Below are 13017 nucleotides of genomic sequence, written 5' to 3'. Positions count from 1 at the left end.
GGCAATGTGCTTCTGAATACCAATTGCTACAGATCATGAGCTAGAAAGGAATACTGCACACGTGTCCAGTTTGAAGGATTCGCCTAGGTGCGTCTTTGATGCAGCTGGGCTCTTCTTAACGGTTGTGCACTTTGCTATTGGAGTAAACGGACAGTAGCCACGTACCAGGCCACTGTGGTAAATGAGATGAGCAGTAGCAGGCCCATGGCCTGTCAAAAGGCTAAAAACAGAATAGCTTTATTATGAGGAAGTGGGTCCTAACCCACTTCCTCATAATAAAGGTAGGATATACAGTGGTACCTTGGGTTACATACACTTCAGGTTACATACGCTTCAGGTTACAGATTCCACTAACCCAGAAATAGTACCTCGGGTTAAGAACTTTGCTTCAGGATAAGAACAGAAATCGTGCTTCAGTGGCGCGGAGGCAGTGGGAGGCCCCATTAGCTAAAGTGGTGCTTCAGGTTAAGAACAGTTTCAGGTTAAGAACGGACCTCCAGAACGAATTAAGTACTTAACCCACTGTAACAGAGGAAAGAGGATAAATGTAGGAGGCAAGCAGATGAATGGGTAACAATGGTTCTTAACTGGCCCCACACCCGTGGACTACTGTAAGTGATGATGGACCACTTAATAAATTAATTTTCTTCACTGCCAGCATCATTATCAAAAACCAGGGCTATGTTATGAGTATCATGGTCCCTAGGCTACTAAGGCTACTAAGGCAGGTTCCTTTAACTGATTCATTTTTAGGGAATAGATAGTAGATTGCAAAAGCACTGTGTTATTCTGTTAGATAACCCCAGCCCAGTCAAAACAGACTTGATCTTCATTGTCAGAAGAAATAAATCAGGTGCAAATCCCTACTGTTCTGTGGACCACAGTTTGAGGAACATTGTACCCGAGAATCTGCGGAAGTGAAATATACCACTTAAAATGGTAAGTGCCTAAAGACAGGGACCTGTCTTTAGTTTTCGTTGCTCAGTAAAGCACCATATATACACTGAAGGTACAATATAAATAATACTAAATGCTTCTGCAACAACTTGAATGAATGCTCATCTTAATTTCTTCTTGCTGGTATCCTTGACATTTTCAGTTTTCAAAAAAAGATGCACCAAATTTAATTTATATTAATCTGTCCAATGAAGATTTCATGGGAAAGTTTAAACAAGCTTGAGTCAGTGGTGCATTCTGCTATCTGCATCATAGCAACTGCTGATGCTATTTCATTGAGCTAAAGCACACCTGTTGCTCCAGGACTTTTCTTACTGGGTTAAATGACAGCCATCCCTTACTGCCACAACTTACAAGCCACCCCCTACGCAAAGGGTAGGTAAAATACCACAAAGAACCCAATACTGCCTGCAAAGCACCCAAAGAAAGGGCCTATCATTAAGTAATTCAGACTCAGAATAGTCTGGAAAATGAACACCATGTTATAAGAAGCAGCTGGTTACGAGAAGACCAGGTTTTGGCTTAATTCCAGTTCTCAGTATTTGTTGCTTAAGGGTTTCAAGGTTAAATGGGACCAGACAATCAGGAAAACGGTTCCTGAATTTTAATTGGATGGCTACTTCACTCCATAGTTGGCCTGCCATCCAAAAGGAAAAAAGAAATGAATAAAATGAACCTAGTAAGAGATGTACACATGAGATCTACAAGATCTCTGTATAACTGAAAGATATATGTATTACCATATGTCTTACTGTATATGTATGCACCACTGAATACAAAATGAATGTATTACTAAAAAATAAATATCTAGTATGACCACCACTTTCCTTTATTTTGCCTCCCACTAGGTTTTAGTAAAGACTTTGAATAATATTTTAATAAGATTTATAGACCCATTGCAAATGGGACAGGACAAACTGTTAGGAAGTGTTGGACAAATTTAAACTTTACAAGAAGTCTTGCAGGGTTACCTTCTTTTAATAATATGAAGCAGCAATGTTTTCACATGAAATCTTACCAATGGGAAAACAGTTTTGTGTAGATGTCCAAATCCATTGCTAGGTATTAAGCGTTTCCTCTTCTCTTTAAATACAGCTACATCTGTATTGAAAATTTAAGAGGATGGCTGAAGTTGACGATTTTAGCTGTTATTGTACTTCATTTTATTAAAGGAGGTTTTATTATTATAGTATACTTCTGATAGTGCAAGCTGCCCTGAGGGCTTTGTTGAGCAATGTGGCAGAGTTCTTTTTAACAACAAACACAAATATTCATAAAGGCATGTGTTGATGCAGATATTAAAAAAAAAACCATATATGATTAATAAACTGCCATATTGGTCTCCTTTGTTAGGCAAAAATAAGAATAAAATTCCAAATGTATCTAACACTAAACACTGATTTGCTGGATATTTCTGTAAAAACATGGTCTGGCATATTTTCAAATAACTAAAAAAGCAATTTAAGAGGTGCTCTGTTTTGCAAAATGTTGCATATTAGGCAGAAAAATAACAGTATAGAAATGGATAGAATAGTCTAGCCTTCAGAAGTCAGCTGTGGTGGCTGCATGAGGCATCTCTCATAGCTTTTCTAGCAAGTGCAAGAATTAATTAATGCCATCTATCCTTCTGCTTCTGACCTCAGGTTGTCATATTCCGTTTTCCCACTCATTGATCTGTAATATAACCTTCCATTTCCTGCAAGAGCTGTTAAGTAAAAGAAAATGCATAATGGTTGTGCTCCTGAACCACCATAACACCTGCACAGTGCTGGGGGGGGGCACATGGGAAGACTGGAAAGAGCATCAGCAACTTGCACAGTTGAAATGATGCACTGTCATATTTTCGGTTACAATTTCAAATTGAGAAAAATGTGGAATATTTAATAAGCAGCTGTTTGAATAGTATTTTTCCCATTGTTCAAAACCAACACCAAAAAGAGTGTCCCTCTCTACCTTCTTCTTCTTCTTCTTCTTCTTCTTCTTCTTCTTCTTCTTCTTCATAAAATGCTCTCTCTATTAGCACCTAAGTGCATTGTCATCCCAAGGGCAAGCATGAAAAGTATTCATTAAACTGAAACTAATTAATCTCCTCTGTCTCCTTTTTTAAAAAAAAATGATGCCAAAAGCAATATATTTTTGTATGGTTAGGCTAAAACAGCAGCTGCTGATGGCTCCCTACAAAACAAAATGAGCCAAATTATCAATTTCCGTAACTCTCCTTATCTAGGACCAGAGGAAGCTGCTGCTCATTATGACCTGAATGTTTTGTTTATACGAATATTTTGTTACAACAGCCCTTGGTTGCTGTATGATCTGTGTCTTTTTGAAGGTTCAAGAACCTGAAGCTGGCCATGCAACCTCGTGCAGCACCTTCATGAGAGTAATAATGGACGTGCAATTTCACAAACTTGAATGAAGCATAGGTGTCTCTCTAGAAAGCCTGGAAGGCACAAGCAGATTCGGCCCCGGAAGTTGGTCAACAAGACCCAAACATATGGCTCCTAACCGCTACATGGTAGTTTTCTGGAAGAGGGAGCTACCGGCCTCATTATGCACCTCCACTGCGGATGGCCAAAGGGTGATACTACAATTCAGCAGGGATCTGGGGTCAATTGCATTCCACCTGGTCTGATAAAGCTACTGATTCTGCCCTGACATTTTAGTCTCAGCAACTTGTGGTTAAGGTGTGGACAGAAGTATTTTTAAGAGCTGCTCCAGGTGTCCTGTTTGTTGAGTATTCTTCCTGATTTGCTTGGTTTAAATAGAATTTTAAGGTGGACAAATGGTCCATTGCTTAGTTGCAGTTGGGTAGTGAGGTATACACATATTTCTAAGGCAATCTACATATGCAGTGGGTTTATTTATATCCCAGCGAACCTCAGGCAACATACATGTGGTTCCTAGGCACTCACCCATCCAAGCACTGACCAGACCTACAGTACAGACCTGCTTAGATTCAGTAAGGTGGTAACCTCCTGCCAAATGGCAAAATCTTTTCCAGGCTATACCATTTCAGACTGCATTTTTAGGGCTGGACATATGAATGTGCTTCCAACAGAGATATAGGTGGGAGAAGCAACCCTTTCTGCACATAGAAAAATAGCATGCTAAGATTCCTTTGTCTTGCTGTGGTAAAAATATATATAGATTACCTGTTGTTGTTTTCTTTTAATGCATGCTAAGAGTCTTTCTTTAATGTAATGTAAGCTTATGTTCAAATTATTTAACACAAACTTACCCATTTGCAGAGAAGAATGTTATCATTCTAAGTTGTTTAGTCAATCTGATTTTTAGTCTGATTTCCAACCTTTAGGTATGACAGTGTCACTGCCCAAAACCAGCAATTTTTCACCTGGTTTCCTGACCCATTAACTCTTTTCCCCTTTCAGATTTTCTCTCACCATCATGGTTTTTCTGAACTGTGGAGGCGGAGGCTACTGGTTCTTTGAGCACGCTGCGTGGAATGGTAGGGGACAACTTCCCATTGCATTTGCTGCATCCCTAAGCACTTTATACAAATCAGCAAACTCATTATTGATCTCCAAAAGAAACAGGAATTAATATGGCCTACCATATCCTCTGTAGGTAAAGAGTATTTAACAATGAACTCTGCTTAAACTTCATAAAAGCCTCTTCAGCAAATCAGCAGGAAAAAATATTGATCTTAAAATAAGCATGTGAATGCTAATTGTATTTTGCCTTTCCACTGGAGGACCATTACTTTATTTAGCTGGAGTTCATCCTTTAATTTTATTGTCTCAGTGCATTGTCTATGAGGCCATTTTCTTTAGGTTTAAGCAAGGTCTGTAACAGCTCCGTTTTGCTGACCCTTCCTTTTTTGCAAGGAGTATATTGACTTCTGAGAGCTAGAGAAGCTTTTAAGATCATGTTACAGTCGCCCCAATCTGAGTTACATATTGTGTAACAATGGTTTCCTGTTATTGGGCTCTCGGTTAAATGGATTAGCATGATGCCAAGTACAATAATTGCCTCGCTCTGTATTTTAGCTCAGAAATCAATTGGCGGTACTTCTGAACTGCCATCTTCATAACACAGGCTTTAATTACATGCACAGTTTAATCTGGGAAAACCACACGTCTTTTCCAGTCCTGCTTCAGTCACGAGAGTATTGGTTTGGTAGATCTCCTCTTACAACTTGTCAACACTCAACAAATGTTTCTTGAAATATTCCTCTGTCCCTGCCAATTGGCACTGGCCCACTGACTCTGTGAAACAAAGTTAGATATATCTTCATCACTTTTGTGTTGTGAAGTTACTGAACAGGGAAAAGAGCATACTAGAAATGAAGGGTCATTCATTTCATATTATGTTGTCCTCACTTACTAATGTGTATGTGGACTGTTATACAGTGGTACCTCGAGTTACATACGCTTCAGGTTACATACGCTTCAAGTTACAGACTCCGCTAACCCAGAAATATTACCTTGGGTTAAGAACTTTGCTTCAGGATGAGAATAGAAATTGTGCAGCAGCGGCGCAGGGGCAGCAGGAGGCCCCATTAGCTAAAGTGGTGCTTCAGGTTAAGAACAGTTTCAGGTTAAGAACGGACCTCCAGAACAAATTAAGTTCTTAACCCGAGGTACCACTGTATACACTTGCATGGCCGTTCACATGTTACATAAAGTCTGACCAGCTGGAGCTTCCAAGCCAGGCACAATCTACCAGTCATTCATAGTGGCTTGCCAGGTCCTTGACAACTCTTCTGTTTTTGAGGTCCAGGCAGCAAAATTAGAGTTATAAGGCTCTGGATTGCTTGCCATACATTGCTAGTGGGCTGTGTTTGACTTGGTGTGCCATAACCTGGGCAGGGTCTGTGTTTTAAGACATGAGACCCATCTGCACTATACATTTAAAGCAGGATTATATCACTTTGAACAATCACAAGATTCCCCCAAAGACTCTTGGGTTGTTAAGCCTACTGACAGTTGTTAGGAGAACTGCACTTCCCTAAATCCGGTGCTGTTGTGAGGCATTGACCTTCACGGAAATGTTTCATTGCACATTATTTTGAAAAATGATTAGGCAAATTAAAGATATGAGGAGCAAAGGAGGAAGTTACTATGTGCGGGTACAGAACCTGAAGACATACACTTAAAAATAAGCAACCTGTTTTATTAGCTCTGCCTGGTAAATAGTACCTCCTTCTATAGCGGCAATATATCTCTCAATATCACATTCTGCGAACAATAAGAGGGTGGGAATCACATTTGACCTCTGACTGTGAGGTTCTGACTCACATCTACTAGTGGAATGGTCTCCCTTACCAGGTTGTGGACTCTCCTTCCTTGGAGGTTTTTAAGTAGAGGTTGGATGACTATCTGTCATGGATGCTTTAGTTGAGATTTCTGCATTGCAGGGGGGTGGACAAGATGGCCCTTGGGTCCCTCCCAACTCTACAATTCTATTAGAAACAAAATGTTGAGTCAAAAGTACTAAATACGTAAAATAACAGAGTAGATGAACTCTGGTCAGTGAAAGCCCAAAACTTTTTGCTACCTGAATTGGAGACCTTTAAAAACAACAACCAATTTCTGTACCATTTAATCTTATGTCTCTATCTGTCCACCCCCTCATGATGCCTCTTGAAACAGGTCTTCATCATGGCAGATGGCAGGGCTAGCCATGACTGGGGTGTGACCCAGCAAGAAAATTATGCTGCTTTTATCTGGGCATTGATCTTGGTTTTCAGTGCTTTGCCATATCTGAATCTGGGTTATACGAGCCAACTCAGCAACACTCTGCTGTGAAAAATCCCCTTGCCCTTTGAAGTAAGAAAATTCAAATTCGGAACTCAGAACAAATGAAAGAAGTAAAGAAAACTTACACAAATATGCTTACTCTGCATAAAAGGTGTGGCATATTTGCCTTATTCAGAAACCAAAAATAATTTGTGTAAGAGTCAGAATATTTTTCCAAGGGTTATTGTGGTAGCAGGAGGCAATCATAATGACTGGAGGATGTGTAAACTTACAAATGCTGTAGTATTTGCAAACAATTCTAGTATGCTTCCAAATGTATTCATAGGGCCATGAGGAGTAGCAAGATACTGTGTCAGACATCAGATCCATTTTGTTGTTCTTATCTACCACATGAATTGGTAAACTGTATTGTTAAACAATCAGCATTTTAAAATCATTGTTGTGTTTTCATCCATAGGACTGACAGTTGCCGATCTGGTCATGCCCTGGTAAGCTATCAAAAACTGCTCAGCAATATCATTTATTTCTGCTCTGAAAAATTCTTTGAACTTGTTCACACATGCATGGATATCACTTGGTTATTTTAACCTTAATGCCTTGTAGTTAAATATATGAATGGATTTAAATGACTAGCAGGTTATGTGAAAAGGCCAGCTTTCTTACCTTCCTGGTCACCTTATGGGATTTCGCTTTGCTATTTGCTTTAGTCTCACACTTAGGACTTTGCCAAACTGAACAGTAAGCCCATAATTTACCCAGTATGATCCAGGGATCGTGCCTAAAGCCAAAACCACGTACAATCAAAGCCCATTGGGTTCAGTGACAGGTGGGATTGCCAGTCATTTTTCCTGGAACCCTGCCCTCTTTCAACTTCTTAAAATAATAATATTGCCACACAAAAATAAAACTGAATGCATACAACTTAAATGTGCATAAATTACAGACTTACTGTATTGGCAAAACTATAATTTGACACTTATAATCTGCATAGGCCTGACAAGTGATGGAACAGAATCCCTTAACTTCCTCATAGCAGCCATTTTCTTGATCAATAACCCACTCAGACTAGTAGCCTTTTTCTAACATGAAAGTTCCTTTTCAAACTATTTTTTTCCTGTTCAAATCAGCCTTCAAACTTAACGCTGAATAGAATGACGGTATCTTGGTCATGTTTCTTAGGTTAAAGGTCAATGTAACCTTACATAATTTTGCTTTCTATTACAGCCAATGATATATGATGGGCAAATTCTTAATACTTCTGAATTCTGTGATTAATAATAACATATAACGTTAGTCTTTGTTCCAAGATGGGTGCATATAGAGCTTTCTCGGCAACACAGATGCAATTAAAAATTCCAAGCGATGCATTCTGTTCCAAGTCAGAGTCTCTGTGTCCTAAATCCTAGTAACGACATTCGAGATATTTGAGCTTCCTCTGTGCCATATTTTCCCCATCTGTATCAGTTTGTCAAGGCAAAAGCTATCTAAACAGTCATTCTCTCCAACATCTATATATGACTGTCAAAATACCCTAACTCAGCAAGCATCCTATCAGCAGCATATCCCCTTCCCCATTTTGGTCCAGTCACCAGGGGGGTATTCATTTTTGCTTCAGCAATAAAAAAAACAACCAAACCCCAAGAAATGTAATGGAGTTTATTTAGACCCCCTTGCTTTAAGTAAGCAAGTTTTAAATCTATCGTGTGCATTCCTGTAATGTAAGGTTGATGTTAATGGGTTGTAAAGTGGGTAATAATTTTCTTACTGGCCCCTTCAATCAGATTAGATCATGTTATTGACCATGCTGTTCGTTTTATAACCACAATCATATTGTGGAGGAAGATCTTTGGCAAGTTGCACATTTATAAGTGCCCATTAAGGCAAAGAATGACAGATTTGCACATTTGGCATTTTTTAAAAAAATGTCCTTTCCCTGAAGACTGTTTTCCTCTCCACATCCTGAATTAGCATCTTTACATCCGTCTCAGGTTTTCATGCTGTTCAAGCAATAGCTGATTGTTCAGAACACTTATTTTATAAGGCAAAGTTGTTAGTCACATTTTAAAAATATATATCCTCTTTGAGCCATTTTGCTTATGTTCATCTTCTTGCTCTTTATTTCCCCTTTCAGTTGAACTGTGTCTTTACTTTTGTTTAGATAATGCTGCCGTATTTGTTAAAATGTTCTCTTAAAATAGCCCCCCTGCACCCCAAATTATATACAATCCTATTCCCTCTCTGACTTCCCTTTTTCATTATATTGAAAATAGTTACCAATTACTTCATTAATTATTTCCATTTCATGTTCACTTCAAAGTAATGGTGTATTTAATTTAACAGTGTATTTAATTATGCTTTCAACCATGTTTCAATCTCTATATTGAGGTTTTAGTTTAAACTCAAATAAATTCTCCAATAATTTGTCTAATCAACTTTTAAAGCTATGTAAGCCGGTAGTTATCTCCACATCTTGTAGTACTGAATTCTACCAGCTGGTTTATTAGGAATTTTGTGCCTATTAAACTGCCAACTATTTAAAAAAGAACTTTTAGTTGATTAATCTGTGTTTTGACTGAATTAATTGATTAGATGTAAATCAATTTATAGATTATTTACAACATTTCCTCTGTCCTCTGGGCAGTTTACAAAACTCAGTAATAAAAAAAAATGCAAGCAAAATAAATTTAAAAGCAATGAAAAACAATAGTACGTAACCAACAATGTAAAAATAGACACAAAGCTAGCATAAATCAATATGGCAAAGTTACCATTCATTAGAACTAAATGCAACCTTTGTTCTTTGTAGGTGCAAACTTGTATTGGTTTTATAACTATTTTACAATAAAACTATTACCATGCACCAAAACCTGTCCCTTTATTCTGGACACATCAGCTGCTCTCATCTATTCACTCCACAGCTCTCAAAAACAGACTTCTCTTTATACATGATTGGTTTGGACCTAGTCTTTTGCCATCATTTCTGATTTGGCCCTTTGCCATTCCTGATATTAAAAGTAAATTTAAAAGAATGACTCTCCAACTGATGAATGTTGGGTTATTGGTTGCTGAAATGGATATACCCAAAAAAGACTAGTTGGAACAGTTCTTTCACTGAATCATTTGCCCTAATACTGACTTTCTCTTGCATAAAGAGCAGGAGGCTGCTAGCATGTTACTATAGCTCCCAAGCTCTAGGAGACAATCTAAGGGCATTTCCACAAGGGCCATTTCCTCTACCACAGCCCTCTTACCCAACAAGGCAAGCTGCTTTTAAATCTGAGTTGTAGTTTGTCTCATCTACTAGGAAAGGTGATTTCTTTTCTAGAAAATAATTTTATTTACTTCTGGAACACCCATTTTGGAAGTGTGAGATGAAAATATATCCCCAAACAAATGCCCATTCATCCTTACCTTCCTTGTCAATGGAGATTTTACTTAGGTGAATGGAGTCCAATAGATTTGAATCGAAAGGAAAATCAATGAATGTATGGTTGGACTTGGGTTTTTGACAAATCCTTGATGTTTATAGGTTTGTTTTCATCATTGGCACATCAGTAGCACTGGCTTTCCATGCGATGATGAAAAGAGGAGTGAGCCGTATCCAGCTCTTGCGTAAATTGACCTGGAGGACTGTGATCTTACTCTTGATGGGACTCTGCTTCCTTAACTATGGACCAAGAGATGGTCCATGTAAGTATAATTGCCTTTCGGTCATTAGTGTTTTTATCATACAATCACGTACAATATCCACACTTATCTTTCCTCCGTGCTTTCCAGGCATGGCCTGTGCTTTAAATCTCTATGGCCAAGTGCCCCCTGCTCCCCCCTTTTTTGCTGTGGGGCATTGCTGGCCCTGCCCCCAGTGTCTCTGTGCAGTTCTGGGATACTCTGTCCAGTTCTGGTTGCTGCAATTTAAGAAGGATATTGACAAGCTGCAACATGTGCAGAGAGCGACCAAGATGAGTAGAGTCTGGAAACCAAACCTTATAAGGAATGGTTGAGGGAACTGGGTATGTTTAGCCTGGAAAAGAGGAGACTGAGAGGAGATATCCATCTTCAAATATCTGAAGGACTGATACATGGAGGATGGTACATGCTTGATTTCTGCTGCTCCAGAGGGTGGGACCCGAACCAATGGCTTCAAGTTACAAGAAAGAAGATTCCAACTAAACACCAGGAAGACCTTTCTGACAGTAGGTGATGTTTTACAGTGGAACGGACTCCCTCAGGAAGTTTTGGAGACTCTGTTTCATTGGAGGTTTTTAAGCAGAGGTTGGATGGTCATGGATGATTTAGTTGAGATTCCTGCATTCCGGGGTGTGTGTGGACTAAATGACCTCTACAATCCTATGATGCCTGCTCCCTCCCCAATCTTCTTGTGTTTAGAGAGAAGGTCTCTGGGGCCTCGTGAGCACATATGACTGAGTTCCTGATAGCAAGGGGACTTGTAACATGTGTGCAACCCACTTCAGATCGTCCTGCTCAGAAGGGGAAAGTGAAGAGCCTCCATGTGGCCTTTTGAATTCATGAATAGGACTATTATTTTCCCCAATGGTACATTATTATCTCCATCTGCAGACAGAAGATCTAGGCTTTAAAAATAACGAATGGTTAAAACAATTTATTGAGTGGGGGACCCTACTATGCTTTCTAAAAAGAAGTCCCTGGTGATTTATTTTTATTTTTTTGGTCTTTTGAGCAATAGTTGCTATAGTTTTATTTGCTTGTTTTGCTAAATACACAACAGTCTGCAACAGCAAATTACAACTTTGCATTCACCAGCAGAACATATCTAGTTATTGCCTATTAAAGTCCCAGCAGCTGGTGCTGGGCATGTCAACTGTTAACACTTTTCTGCTTTCAGCAAAAATGGCTTGCTAATTTAGTTTGGCAAAACAGAGAGGTACTTTTAGTGACAATAATCTGATCTGGAGACTTTTAGAAACAACAATTACCAGACCGGAGGTGTCTCATTTCTGCTGCCCCCAATGGCAAATCCTGTAAGCACTGGAAGTATTTGGGAAAGGCAGCAACAGTCATGGTGGCATAACACCCTGTGTGGATCATTTATTTATCAGAATGCTTTCTCCTCCCTCTCTCCCTCTCTCTCTCTTTTGGCTGTTACATGCAGCATCCATTTTCCAGCAGAAACCAAAGACAGCTCTTTTTATGCAGCCCAAGGGAAGAGAGAGAAATGAGAAGGAACTAAGAACTTGGCACTTAGATTAGATATGTTTGTGACTTTTTTATTTTTATTTTTTTTGCAAATCTCTGCACTTCAGTACTGCAGGATAGCCAGTTCCAAGTGCTGAGTACTTATGGAGCCATTGTGGTGTCGGCTTTCAAATCCCAATCTCCACCCCCGAAATGCATTATGTTCTTGACAGTTGCCCTTTTAAATCCACAGTGCAGTGCAGTTGGGGTTGCACATATTTCTTCCTAACCACGAGTTTCTGCTTTCTTTAAAGGAAGAGCTTAATAATGGAAGCCTTAATAAAGTTCTGTATCTGCAGGATTCTGAAGCTGGAACCAGGATAGATGTATGGTTTCCTCTGTAGAGGACGGCACTGTGGGTGGGTGGTATTCAGATAGGTTTCTTCAGAGTGTTGGCATCCATCTGTCTTGGGAGGAGTGCGCCTCTGTGCTATAGCAGGGCAGGATGTAAGAGACAATGGCTGTCTTAAAACCCCCAATCCAACTCAAAAGATTCAATTAAATATATTTTCCTTCAGCTTCTAGCATAGATATTTCCTCCATAGCAATGCTAACACTCCTCCTCCTGCATCATCATCATCATCATCATCATCATCATCATCATCCTTGCATTCCTTTTACAGGATTTACAGAGCAATCTCAGGCCTGTTTGCTTAGAAGTACTACTGTGTTTAGAGGACTAGGTTTCCCAAAGGTGTGCAGAAGACTATAAAGAAAGTCACTCCCATTGCTCTAAAAAGCACCCTACATCAATAAGATTATCAACAGCTGACAGTCCTAAACCTAAAAGAAGCTTTAGTCTAGTGAATAAGATTAGGAAAGGGACGTGAATAATTTCTGGCAGAACAAACAATGTTGAACATCACCTTAAGTAGAGTATAAATGGACTGCATTTTTGAAATGTAAAAGTATTTGGGTATACTAGTAGGTCCCAGTGTTAAAAAGAATTCAGCTAACAATGAATTCAGTGTTTGAGAAAGATACTTGGGCCTGGGAAAGTTTTGTATGCTTGCAGTTTTAGCACAGGACACTAATGGGTTTGAGACAGCATTTAAAAGGGTGTTTGGATGAATACCTTGCCTTATGATTTGTGTTGCCAAGGAAACAGGGTGTGGAATTGCCTCCA

General features: G+C 39.2%; 1 protein-coding gene across 2 annotated transcripts in view; it reads left to right on the top strand.

Annotated features, from left to right (window-relative positions):
- Positions 1-13017, top strand: part of LOC308476882 (heparan-alpha-glucosaminide N-acetyltransferase-like) — a 171042-nt gene that overhangs the window by 96938 nt on the left and 61087 nt on the right. For both annotated transcript variants that reach the window (XM_081004994.1, XM_081004995.1), the window contains 3 exons: positions 4347-4423; positions 7135-7165; positions 10207-10367. In XM_081004994.1, the coding sequence (XP_080861120.1) occupies positions 4347-4423; positions 7135-7165; positions 10207-10367 (269 nt within the window). The remainder of the gene's footprint in view (positions 1-4346; positions 4424-7134; positions 7166-10206; positions 10368-13017) is intronic.

The sequence above is a fragment of the Podarcis pityusensis genome (genome assembly GCF_964106645.2).
Source record: "Podarcis pityusensis genome assembly, chromosome: 5".
Lineage (NCBI taxonomy): Eukaryota > Metazoa > Chordata > Lepidosauria > Squamata > Lacertidae > Podarcis > Podarcis pityusensis.
The sequence above is the reverse complement of the archived record's forward strand: the minus strand, read 5'-3'. Positions and strand labels throughout refer to the sequence as shown.